The sequence below is a fragment of the Crassostrea angulata genome, chromosome 9 (genome assembly GCF_025612915.1).
Source record: "Crassostrea angulata isolate pt1a10 chromosome 9, ASM2561291v2, whole genome shotgun sequence".
NCBI classification, from domain to species: Eukaryota; Metazoa; Mollusca; class Bivalvia; order Ostreida; family Ostreidae; genus Magallana; species Magallana angulata.
This window is the reverse complement of record NC_069119.1, coordinates 39,478,348-39,492,147: the sequence shown is the minus strand read 5'-3', so window position 1 is coordinate 39,492,147 and position 13,800 is coordinate 39,478,348. Positions and strand designations below refer to the sequence as shown.

At 32.1% G+C, this 13,800-nt stretch overlaps 1 protein-coding gene across 2 annotated transcripts; it reads left to right on the top strand.

The window, feature by feature from the left end:
* Positions 1-143: 143 nt before the first annotated feature.
* Positions 144-10,203, top strand: LOC128163934 (coiled-coil domain-containing protein 89-like). Of its 2 annotated transcripts, none has more exons than XM_052827627.1 (7): positions 144-318; positions 681-1,153; positions 4,483-4,613; positions 5,206-5,342; positions 5,579-5,661; positions 8,101-8,194; positions 9,518-10,203. In XM_052827627.1, exons 1-7 carry the CDS (start codon positions 262-264, stop codon positions 9,602-9,604), a joined length of 1,062 nt encoding a protein of 353 aa, XP_052683587.1. In that variant the 5' UTR covers positions 144-261; the 3' UTR covers positions 9,605-10,203. The 2 variants fall into 2 exon arrangements, with proteins under 2 accessions (XP_052683587.1, XP_052683586.1); XM_052827626.1 differs by having other exon boundaries at positions 144-375.
* The last annotated feature ends 3,597 nt before the right edge of the window (positions 10,204-13,800 follow it).

Sequence of the window (13,800 nt, the reverse complement as noted above, 5' to 3'; positions counted from 1 at the left end):
TTCATGATTCATTATTTTATAAATGCCAAGAGATAGGCCTTATGTACCGGGCTCCGCATCAAAATCTAGATCTTCCAGATGCCTATGTTTTTTTCCACAAGCGTTAAGCGTTCTGTTGATTAAAACTTTTGGACAGTTCCGATTTCTGTTATTTCCGGCGTCATGTTTTCATGGCAGCAAAATGCGACTTGTCGAATTTTGTAGAATTCATGTGTGTTCTGTACCATGTTTTAGTTAACGGTGTCATGTAAACCAAGAAAAATGTCGAATACGAGGAACCCTAAGGACATACGCGGGATGGTGACCAGCAGTGAACGGGTAACTGCTTTCGATATGGTCGATGTCCACTTGGTCGACAGTAAATCAAACAAGAAGGTGGTCAGATCTACCTTGAACTTATTTAGTTTTGTTTGATTGAAATGATAGCATGATATTTATTGTTTTTATTTATTTAATTTTACTGTCTTGCGTTGTACGCGGACAAATATCTATATCGATAAACACAGTTCGATCATATTAATGATAAAAATTCATTGTCAACGTGAAATGTAGGGCTGATATGAATATTTTCAAGATGCTCGATAATTGATAACAATTAATAATTTTGAACGAAGAGATACCTTGCATTTCTAACTGTATAATTAAATCATAAAGTCATGCATGTATGATTTTTATTTTAGGATGTAGAGGACATGAAAAGCAATTTGGATAAACTGAAGAATCTGTCTGAAGATGACAAGAAAGAGAACGCCATGCTGCGATCTCGAATCGACGAACAATGTCAGCTGATTATGATCCTTAAACAGCGAGCCGATGACGTGCAAGGCAAAACCTCCACCTTGGAACGAATCAACAAAGAGTTGATTGAATTCAGAGGCAATGCTCAAGAAATGTTAAACGCAGAAATACGGAAAAATACTTTACTTGAAAAACGCTTCGATGAGCTTGCATCAAATCATCAGGAAATGATTAAAATCAAGGACGAATACAAGCGCTCCAATCAAGATCTCCGACTAGAAAATTCTCGGCTCAGAGACGAAAATGCTAGATTGTTTTCTGGTGCAATTGTCGAAAAAGACCAACTCATTGCTGATTTGGAAAAGAAACTTGCCAGCATGAAGGAACAAAATAGTTCTCAAGAACTGAGACAGAGGTAATTCTATCATATATACACATTTTATACAGTATCTACAAAATACATGGTTACAGTCTTATTGAGAATAATACGTACCCTTTTCCATATCACAGCCAGTAACAGCTCGAGACTCCAATATCAGCCCGAGGGCCAAAGGCCCGAGGGATGATATTGGTCATGGGCCGATACAGGCTGTGATATTGAAAAGGGTATTTATTATTATATTTATTACATACTTAGTAATAAAAAATTAAAAAGGCATCAACTTGAACAAATTGATTTTGAATATTATTTGAAAGTAGTCTGTATATGTACTAAATAAAATATAAAATCTTGTTGTTTTACCAAACATGTAGCTACAGAACCGAAATTTCCTAGTGTTTTAAAATTAACTGCTCCAAAACATAAGTTTTCAACTGCATTTAAAATGTCGACGTAAGAAATGTTTTAGTTTCCTTAAGCTTCTAGAAACATGCACAAATGCCGAAACGGAAAAAAACTGGGAAGGCAGAGGAGTTCCTCAAGGGGTGTGATACGGATCCCTATCAGCCCTAGGGCTGATAACCTGTATCAGTTCCGGAGGCCGATATGAGTTTTGGGATGTGATCTTTATCAGATATGCAAAATCTGTATTTATTACTAAATATTTACATTCTACTGTGTTTTCCCATTAAACTCTGTGATCTTCAAATGCCTCTAAATGCAACAAGTAGTCAAAGGTCAAATTGATGAGTTTTATTATGACGTCACAAAACGTTGAACGCTGTAAACTGCAATGTCACAAGCGAAAATCAAAGTTCACGCTTGTGGCTGTTACTGTGGCTCTTCCATTAATATTAACTTACCCTTAGGATAAGATAGGAATTTTAAGGTATGAATCACATTTGCAGACAAGGCAAGAAGTTAAGAAATGTAAATATAAGCATTAAATCATGATTTTTTGAAGTATACACTCTCATAACTGCAGCGGTGTGTGCATACAAATTTTCATAACGCGCTAACGCGCGTTACTCAATTTGTATGCACACACCGCTGCAGTTATGAGAGTGTATACTTCAAAAAATCATGATTCAATGCTATAGTATGTAATAAATAACAATATCAGGGTGAGGGTAAGGTCAAAATATGATAGCAGGAAATGCTTGTGGAGCCTTCTTTATATTTTGACCTTAGCCCAAATATCACCTTAGTTAGTTATATTTCAAGACAGTTAACATTGTGTTGATAACCTTTTAGGTGCATCTCTGCAGTTGAAACTATGACACCATGGTGTTGTCAAATGCTGCAATATAGCTGATGTCACAATACATTTGAAAATCAGACATGCACCGGTCTATTTTGGGGCACTGCTCAAATATAACTCACATTTAGTTGGTTACCTTGCTTTGTTTAGGTGCATGACGAATAATAAATATGAACTAGAGCAAAGCTCGTTGCAAAGCAACGAGTGGGTCTTCCGTTAATGTCGGAAGTAAAGCTGGAAGTTCCTGTAAGAAGCAGAGCTCTTAAACCAATAACAACAGTAACTAAAATAAAAAGATGAAAAAATCGAATTATTCCTGGTACGACTTAACAAAATACGAATGATTTTAAGTACGACTTAACAAAAACCTTTCCGATTTCAAGAACGACTTAACAAAAAAAATCCGAATTTGTTCAAGTACGACTTTACAACTATTTTTGGTACGAGTTAATTTAACTTTTAACTTTATGCTATTTTTTAAACCAATAGCGTGGAATCAAAATTTCCGGAAAAATCAATTTTTAAACCCCAATATCTCTGTAATGAATCATCCGATTTAAAAACGGTTTTCAGTGTTAAATTCAGCTTATTTAGCTCTACAAAATACATATACGTTTTTTATTTGATCAAAAAATTCAAATTTTCGAAAAATTTGATTTACTTCCGGTTTCGACCGGAAGTGACGGATTTTCATTTCCAGCCTTATTACAGAGGTAAAACGATCAATATATAAGCTCTAAAAATTTCAACTTTCTATCTTGAATCGTTTTTGAAAAAAGCCGCGGACAAAATGACTTTTTGAAAATTTTAAAAATGACGTAACGTAAAAACGGAAGTGACGTTGCTATAGAAACTTTAACATCTTTGAGCCATTATAATTTCACATTATCTCTGAAAGTTTCATAAAAATCGGTCAAAAACTTTTTGAGTTATGAAGCCGAAAAGAAGTCAGAAAAAAAAAGAAAAAGTATAATAATAACTAGAGCAAAGCTCGTTGCAAAGCAACGAGTGGGTCTTCCGTTAATGTCGGAAGTAAAGCTGGAAGTTCCTGTAAGAAGCAGAGCTCTTAAACCAATAACAAGAATAACTAAAATAAAAAGATGAAAAAATCGAATTATTCCTGGTACGACTTAACAAAATCCGAATAATTTTAAGTACGACTTAACAAAAACCTTTCCGATTTCAAGAACGACTTAACAAAAAAAATCCGAATGTGTTCAAGTACGACTTAACAATTATTTTTGGTACGAGTTAATTTCACTTTTAACATTATGCTATTTTTTAAATCAAGGACGCGGAATAAAAATTTCCGGAAAAATCATTTTTTAAACCCCGATATCTTTGTAATGCATCGTCCGATTTTAAAACGGCTTTCAGTTTTAGATTCAGCTTAATAAGCTCTACAAAACACATATTCATTTTTGATTTGATCAGAAAATTCATTTTTTCGAAAAATTTATTTCACTTCCGGTTTTGACCGGAAATGACAGATTTTAATTTCGAGCCTTATTACAGAGGTAAATCGACCAAATCATAAGCATTGAAAATTTCAAGCCTCTATCTTAAAGCGTTTTTGAGAAACGCCGCGGACAAAATGACTTTTTGAAAATGTTAAAAATGACGTCACGTTAAAACGGAAGTGACGTTTTCAACGAAACTTCATTAACTTTGAGGTATTATAATTGCACATAATCTCTGAAAGTTTCATAAAAATCGGTTGTAAACTTTTTGAGTTATAAAGCCGAAAAGGAGTCAGAAAAAAAAATAAAAAGAATAATAATAATAATAGAAAGAAACCGAAGAATAACAAGAGGGTCTTCCGTTGGAAACGGAAGACCCTAAAAAGAAACCGAAGAATAACAAGAGGGTCTTCCGTTGAAAACGGAAGACCCTAATTAATCTATAGTGCAAACTTCTGATAGAAATAGTTGATTTATACTAAATGCTTATATTTGGAGAGAAAGAGAGTTGAAGTGTAACCAACTGTAGGTTTTCAATAATCATGGTAATGGTATGTTGGTTGTCTAAGTTTGAAGTCTGGTTAGTTGACATCTTAAAATGAAATCATTGCATCCTGATCCTACATGTAACTTTCTTCCTATAGGCAGAGTATCCAGGATCTGAGAGCCAAGGAGCAGGAGCTACAGAGGGAGGTCGACCGCCTCCAGGAACAGTATAGGACTGACCTCAAAGCCCTGACCTCTAAACTGCAGGACACAGAGGAAAGGTTAAAAGGTCGGTATCATAGGGTCAAAAGATCAGTCATCAAAGCATTGACCTCTAAACTATAGGATAAAGTTGAAACTGAAGGTAAAAATGGTCAGTATTAAAGGGTCAAAAGGTCGGACATCAAAGTGTTGACTTCTAAACTCTAGAAACAGAGGAAAGGTCAGATTTTTTAATAGGGTTTAAAGGTCAGACTTATTGGTCATAAAGGCTTATATAGTCAGAGTTAACAATGTATGAGATCAGTTCTAAGGAGTTTATTTTCTACTACTGTACAGTTTTTGCTGAAATTAAAGAGATGCCACTGTCTCAAAATGTTTTTTGAAACCTGAAAGCCTCAATAATTCATTGGCTTTTATATAAAATTCAAAACAACATTTTTCAACCTTGGAGATTATTTTGCAACATTCACAATAACTCATATTTTATTTCTTGAATAATGTCATTATTACATGTACATATATATGAAGTCAGTATCGCAATAAATAAGGTGACTATTAAAGTAAATAAACTCAATTATACTGTTTGATATTTCACAGTTTTACAAATCTGAATTTAATTTAGTTGCTCATCTGATTTTGATTTACTTTTATGAACACAGGTGCTAATTACAAGCTGCAGAATCAAATGGATGACAAGAGGTCTGCAGATCTAGAGTCTCAGACCAAATTACAGTCACTGGTGAAGGAGAAAGATGAGTTACTGGACCTAGCAATGCAGAGAGGGAAGATAATACAGGTAAAGCATAGACATAATGAAGATAAAACATAGACAATACATGTAAAGCACCATGCTTGGGGGGGGGGGGGGGGTAAACTACAGGTATAGCACAGGTAATAGGATAGAAAGCCATACAGGTACATGTAACACACACTGAAAACATGTATACTTATTTTTCTCAGTAAAATTTTTCTCCTTTTTTATATGGTAATGAAATGCTTAAATTTTACAATTATCTTTTTTTTTAACTGTAGAAAGAACAAACAGAAAATAAGAGACTGCAGAAAAAGGTGGAGGAAATGGAGAAATCTGTTCGTAGCATGGAGGATAAGTTTGAGTAAGTGTATAGTACGGTGGAGAGATCTGAGTCTTAATGATATTCCTTTTAACGCAACCAAGTGTGCCTCTGTATTCTATTTTGACCATGTTGACTGATTGCAGATTATAATATTTGAACATTTAATTATAATGAAAATAGGATAAGAGTTTCAGATAATTTTGTATTTTATTGGTCTATGACTAATTGTATAACTTGCAAGCAATTGTTAAATGGTTAAAAAAATATTTTAAGTGAAATAAAAGTTCCAGCATTTGGCCACCACAAATGATGATTCATTAAGTCAGAAGCAATTTAAAACTCATGAATTTTTTATTCCACAGTAATATTGTATAATCATTTCATCATCTCGCGGGCATGTTAAGGCTTCCCGATGGATTTTACAGCGATGTGTAGAAAGTCACTTGTCTTTACTTCATACGATATGACGTCATAATTAACTTTGACGTCACGATCTGCATTCCTGTCGATAGTTCTCAGGGAATGTATCTCAACGTTAAAGGTGAATTACATCAAACCAGTATAAAACCGCATGTTTCCTTTACATAGATGCTGCCGTTAATGCTAGACGTACAAAATTCATTCATATTAAAAACCAGTATCAAATAATCGGCAGTTGTAAAGCTTCGTTATAGGTAAAAGACTATTTATAAACTAATGGTTTGGAGACTCTTCCTGCTACGTGTAAACAACTGAATGAAGAAATTTTAATGCATGTAAAACCAGCTTGGCGCAGGTGAAAGATCAACACAATTTTAGAATATTTTACGTAAAATTGGTAGAGAATATAAGTAACAATGTGAATCGTGCTACGGAAAAATACGGATTAACCCCAATTTTTTGTAAATCGCTTTTGATTAGTAAAAATGTGCATTATTTTGATGATTTTCTGGAATGTTTCAACAATATCTTCCATAAACGATATATCTATTTCTTTCCCGAGCAAGAACTTCAAAGTATATGACTTAACAAAGACTTTTTCGTAAAAATATGTATGATTTAATGTCATTAATCACCTGCGCCGATGCGATTTAAAAGATCATTTGCAATATTAGGATTCGCCCGTCACGTGATTACAAAGAACATGTGACGTCACAAAATGCATCAAATATAATGTTTAACATCGGTTTCAATAAATGTAACATATATTTTAAGAAATACTCCCGGTCAAAGTATTTTTGCGATGATTTAAATAATATCGTTTTCCAGCCGTATTTTAGCATCGGGACGCCTTAACATTGCTGCGCTATATACTATATAGTAATAAAAAATGAACACACAGTAATATTGTATAATCATTTGATCATCTATATATATATACTATATACTAATAGAATGAATAATCATTTGATCATCTATATACTATATACTAATAGAAAATGAACACACAGTAATATTGTATAATCATTTGATCATCTCTGTACTAAAAAAAATGAACACATATTTGATTGGAATGCACTGTTATTTCTTCTAATCTCCTGAACTCTTAGATTAACATATTTCTTATATCTTTCTGAACTTCTCTGGATTTATAAAGCTGTAAGCAACCCACATTCATGTACCTTTAACACATTCATGACTTGAATTCATTTCACTGTATCACAAAGCATGCTTTTTCTTAGTTCTTGCATTTTTAGGTCGTAGTAATTCGTTATTGGTAAAACTTGTTTTCTATATGTCTGGACGTTCTTTGTAAGCATCAAATCAATAAAGCTTGTGTTGAAATGGAGAGGTAAGGTTTGCAATATTAAGAAAAATATCCTACTTAAGGTGGAATGGAAAACTTGTGGATATTAATGTGGATAAAAGTACATTGTAATCAAAATACCTTGAATTCACCAATTTAGAATTTTTAACTTTTATGATATATACACAGTTAAAGCACATAATACATAGTTCACAGTCCATGTGTTATTTTTTAATGGTAGATACACATGCATGAGTTTCTTTTCTTTTTTTTATGATGAAAATAAAATAAAGTTTCTTTTGTTCATGCATGTAATGTTAAGTAAATATTTTGAAAAAAAAGGATTGATTAGAATTATCTTTTATCAAGTACATTGTGATTTATGAATATGATTTGATGTTTTGCAGAAATTAAATGGCTTTTATCAGTGTTAATTAAAACCATTATGATAAATCATTTAAAATCCTTTTCGGTTTTATTCCTCTATTTATTCAAATTTAAAGGAACTTTCATTTAATTTTTAGCATCATTGATGAATTATAATTAATCCGTAGAAATTGCTTTTGATATACCATGAATGTTTAGTTTTTGTTTTTTGAAAGATTTAATTTCAACAACAATCAGTTGAATGTCAAAAGAATTGGAAAGAATAATGAAATGATATTTGATATATTTGTTAGTTTGAATCAAACATTAAAATAGAGTTCATGTAATATGTTCCACTACATGGCATTTTTAAAATTTTCTTTCAGAAGAGAAGCAGCCACGGTTAATTCTAATTTACAAGTTCGAAAGTTACGTGATGAGCTGAGCTCCGCGGAGACTCGATGTCAGGAGGTCATGAGGGTGAGTCTGAGACCCAAGTGTGTACACGTTTTCACTTATTGACATAGAGATGGCCACTGGCATGTTCAGGGCTGCGTTTTACAAAGGAACTTACGAATTACGACCAAATTAATGAATGCTAATTAATCCCAAACTTATCAATGCTCTATTCGAATGGCTGTAGAATATATTATGGAAAATAATATGGTTGTAAATAAATGGTTTTAGTTTAAATTTTTTTTTATTAAAGACCATTCTATGAGACTGAAAACATTTACAACTTTGTCGTAAGTTCTTTTGTAAAGCGCTGTCCAGTATCTTAATATGTATCACATGTAGACAATAGGTTGTTCAGTAATTATAAGATTGACATTGGTTTCGAGGGGTATAATATTTTTGACTGGTCCCTCACTCATTTAGTCTGTTAGTCCTATTGTATTGTAGGTGCAACAACTTTTAAACTTCGTAGGTAGTTAGGACACAATGTGTAGATGAGGATATTCCTATTCCATTCCTTTTCTTTGAATTTAATTTGGCCCTTAAAAATTTTAAATGTAGAATTTTGCAGGCCAAGTATTGAAAATAGTCAGGAACGAATCAATAAGCTTAACTCCCCCTTAACCACTTCATGGAATTTAGTGAAACGTTGTAGTCATTTAGGACACAATGTGTAAATGTGAAAGTTTCAAGGACATTCTGATTCCATAATTTTTCTTGGAATTTCGGCTCTTTTGAACTTAGAATTATGTTAGTTGCTTAAGGAATTGATTTGCATACTAGTATTTGCAGGATGCTTTTTGCAAGTTATGCCTTTTATCTTATTATTTTGTGTATTTAATGCATATCTTGCCATTCATTATGTGTGTGTCATTGTCAAGTAGTGGGGGAGCGTAGGGTATGTGAGCTTGCTTACCTTTTCTTTCATTTTTTATGTGTTATGCATTATGGTAAAAGAATTGAATACATGTACTTGAAAAAAAGTTTTTAATCTCCAATGTATAAGACATAGCATGTCAAATTAAGTTGGAATTTATCTGATCTTACCATTCGTTGATGATATGGTACTTTTTAAAATTTGTAAAAGAAAGGAGCAGATATTGGACCATTTCCATTTCAATTTTATAGTCCTTTAAAATAGCAGCCAGTACTTACATGATTGTTGTTTTAGGTATTTTAGCCACAATATGTTGAATCCTGTTTCATATATCAAAGTTTTCTTTATTCAGTTTTTCATTTATCAGTAATGATCAAAAGATTGATTTATTAATTGATATATAAATAAAATGTGAAACTTTTTAGTCATTTTTTAACTGCAATACAGTTTTAATTTGTTTTAATTTACAGGATTTTGAGGCTTTCAAGAAATATTCTAACACGCTTTTACAGAAAGAAAAGGAGATTAATGAAAGACTACGACACTTAGCAGAGTGACCTCCCTGGTTAAAGGGAACAGTTATTCCCCTTGTTGATGGAATCTTAGGGAGTTATCTCTCTTATACAAAATGTGGGGAAAATGGCTTCAACTTAAATCATTTCCCTTATTTTCAAGTGGATGACTTATTCCCCTATTTGAAACCATCTTAAGAGAACAGTTCCAGTAAATTGAAATGTGCCTGTATATGAAAATGTATGTATATGCAGCTTCATAAAGCTGAACAGTGTCAATGGAAATCCACATGTCATTGTCTTTAAAGGTATATAAATATTTAGGTGTTATACTTCAAGATTTTGAATTCAGACATTTAATCTGTAGTAGAAAGTTATGATGATCAGATTATATTTAAATCTACATATAGATTTGTCTACCAGATTTTATTTATTCTAGCAAGAAAATGGTGTATTTTTTACAAGATGTTGATTGTGACATTGACTCAATCGTTTGATAAATGCCTGATTTATTTTCACTTGAGAAAATATTTTACATGATGTAATTGTTGAGAAAAGAATGATCTATGGTGCAAATGGTCATATATTGCAACTTTAACTTACATACTTCTGTAATGGTTCCCATGGTAACATTATTGCATGGTCTGAATATTTTGTAGTTCTAGCTTTGGTTTTCATTTATTAAAAGGTGTTCTTTCTCTCCAACTATGTTTGAGTTGAATTGAATACGTCTCATGATATGCAAAAACAAGACCAAATATTCATTATACTGCTGATTTGATATTTATTTGTTGTGATATTGTTATACACAATTTTTAAATAAATATTGTATATGATAGTAGAAATAACTGTTCTTTAATAAATGAATGTCAAAGTTTGTACATTGTATTAATTTACAGTGTTCCAATTTTGTATAAAATTGGATTAGAAGCAAATATGAATATGCTGTGCTGTTATACAAAATATCTGACTTTCAGACAAATGCCTAGTATGTAACTGCTGATTGTATAGCTATAATTTATTATTTTTTTGTGATAAACCATGCATGTACTGTCATATATTGTACGTGATTAACACAGTTCTAGTAACTGTATTAAAATGAATTCATGTCAACAATATTTATCTTGTGTTCATATGGAGAAAAACCCATGGTAACCTAATTATTCAATGTATTTAATGTGGTATGGGAATCTGTCAGAATTGATGTGGATTAAAGTACATTAAATTATTTTTACTAATTTAGAATTTTCAAATTTCACAATATTTCACCAAACATCGTTTTAATTATTTTTTTGAAAATTAAGGTAAAAACTTTACAATCCCCAGCAGGGTTTGAACTCATGACTTACAGCAGAGACATAAATAACATGTTATTCATGTCTCTGCTTACAGTTTCGAAGTGAAACCTCTAACCCACAGCGCTACTCTGCTAGGTAACAATTATGAGAAAGAAAATTTGGAAATTACGTCTTCCAACAAGTTGTTGGAATTATCATTGACACCAATTCATGTCATTGTTAGCAGACCTTTTTCTATATTGATTTCATATAAAGCAGGATTTTTTCAAAAACTTGTACGTTAAAAAATGAATCGCTCGCTGTGGTCTTCAACTCGACAATCGGGTATATCGACGACGTACATGTATTATTAATTAACAATTGGTACTTCCATACGTCGACTCGATATATCCCAGAGAACTTGAAATAAAAGATACCACAGGGTCTGAATCATCTTTTACGTATTTTGATATTTTACTGGAAAGGGATGATACAGTTTTAGTTCTATAGTCGATACAACGCCCTTGTTAGGAAATACAGTTTTCCAATAGCTTGCTGACTGACGTTTTTTTATACTAATTGTAAGACCGTTATTATTTACAGAATGATCTAGTTTTTTCCCCCCGTATTCCCGATTATGACAAAGAGCAAACGGCGGGTGTGACCGGTCAACAGAGGATGCTCACTCCTTCATGGCACCTGATCCTACCTCTAATAGTTTTTAGTTTGGTCCATGTTTGTTCCGCCCTTTTTTGTATTTTTTCTGTTGAATTATAGATTTGAACAAAATCCGTTATTACCATATGTCATTGAGAAATTCGTCCCTAAGAGTGATTGTCATAAACGTTTTAATTTACGTCTATTGATTAACTTGTGTCAATACTAGACCAATCAGAAAAGAAAAATTAATGGTTATATATCTTAACTGTAATGTAATTTTGTAATGTTATTTTGTTTTAATAGTCATTTAAAAGATTTGAATATAACTCATTTTCTTAAATTATTAATACAGACTAAACTGCCGAACCGGTCATCCTAATAAGCAGTCATCTATTGTATGCAGTCATTTAACTCTTCCCGATAATAAATCCCATATAAAGAACTTTAAAGACCGGTCTCCAGTCCAACGTATTTTGATCCGATACATTGATTTACTGAAATCTACTGATTTGAAATTGGCTAAGTTAAAAATTACAGTTTATGATTGTAATCATTGTCAGTTTGAAAGATATTTTCTTGAACATTTGGTTTTTGGGGTTTTATCTTTAAAAGAATGGTTTGGTTTTTTTATTTCATGACAATACCAAACAGAAGACGTTACACCTTTTTCCTATCATGTTGAAAAACTTACTTTTACCCAGAGGAAACAAGTTACTTTTTCTACATCAACTTAAAAAAAATTTAATAAAAGAGTGTTCATAACAGGTCCAAAGGGAGGGGTAGAGTGTGTGGGGTTAGCGGATGGGTCTCGGACACAAACTGCGACAATTTCTTGTTTGCTCTTATAATCATAATCATATTATATTTATTGTTAGTTTTGACATGATATCACATATTTTGACCATCACAAACAAACCAAATCATCAACGTTTCGTTTTTTCCCTTTTATGACATTTTCCAGATTTTGACATTTACCTCGATTATTACATGCCCAATTGTGACAAAGAGCATACGGCGGGTGTGACCGGTCAGCAGAGGATGCATATGTTTATTCCTCCTAGGCACTTGATCCTACCTCTATTTATTTAGAGGTCCGTGTTGCTCTGCTTTGGATTTGTATTTCTTTTTATGGTTTTTTGAGAAGGTTCACGGTTTGTTATTGTCATATTTTTTCAGGTAAAATATGCAGAGCCTTGTTTACTCTCAAGTCAAGTTAAATAGGACTCGAAAAGATAAACATAAAAAAGATCAATATTACAACTTTAGCTTTATGGAATAAATCAAATATAACAACACAAACATAATACGCATAAGTAAAAATCGTGTCCTGTATAAACAGGATGATGCTAGGAATCAATTAGTATAATTAATATACAGAATGCAATTCTGTATAGTATGGTTTTCCCTCTTTGTTCCATTTTATTGATTTCAAGATATGAGTTGAAAATTCATGAGATGCATTGAAACCATTCATTAAACTTTTAAATACCATGTCAGTTTCCAACAATAAATTTATACCTGTATGTAGTCTCTTTGAACAAGATACATTTTTTCTCTTTCCATTCAATTTAAAGCTTCATAGCGTCTGTGTATACGACGCCGATTGATTATAGACTGACATATTACGGATAGGCTGTATACTGTGTATATAACGCATAATTTAATAAGTCATAATAGTCATAATAGACAATAGATTGAAAAAAATAAAAAAAAAATGTCATACTTATGTTATTTATTCGCAGCCAGGGTCGAAAGTTATAATATAATTATATGTTGTTACGTTACGAGGGCAACTGTTATAATTCTAAACTCAACCGAAAAGCCTTGTAGATGAAAGGTCTTCGGACTTAATTGCTGAAGTATAACATTCAATATTTGTGACAACCAAACGCTACGGACAAAAATTGCATAATTATAACTAAAGATGTTAAATTATAAGTGAACATTTGAAAAATGAAAATAAACAACGGTATTTCTTAGGTTTGAGAAATTGAATTTTCTAAATCTGAGAACAGTTTGTCTAAATTGTCTAATTCGTCTAAATCATTTTCAGAAATGTCTCAGTCAAAAAGAAAATACTTGATGACAAGAAATCACAAGTCACCAGTATGTGAGCAAGCCAGAAGATTATTTTGCAACCCTTAGGTTGACTTTGTATTGGTATATTCTAATTTTAATGTGCTTTTAAAATCTGCAAAATCTCCTTTTATTTTTGTCCTCTCATGGAGAAAGAAAACTGTGGTGCACACTTTTTACGATGCATATTTCATCCCTGAAAGATCCAAATTCAATTTGTTTGTACTC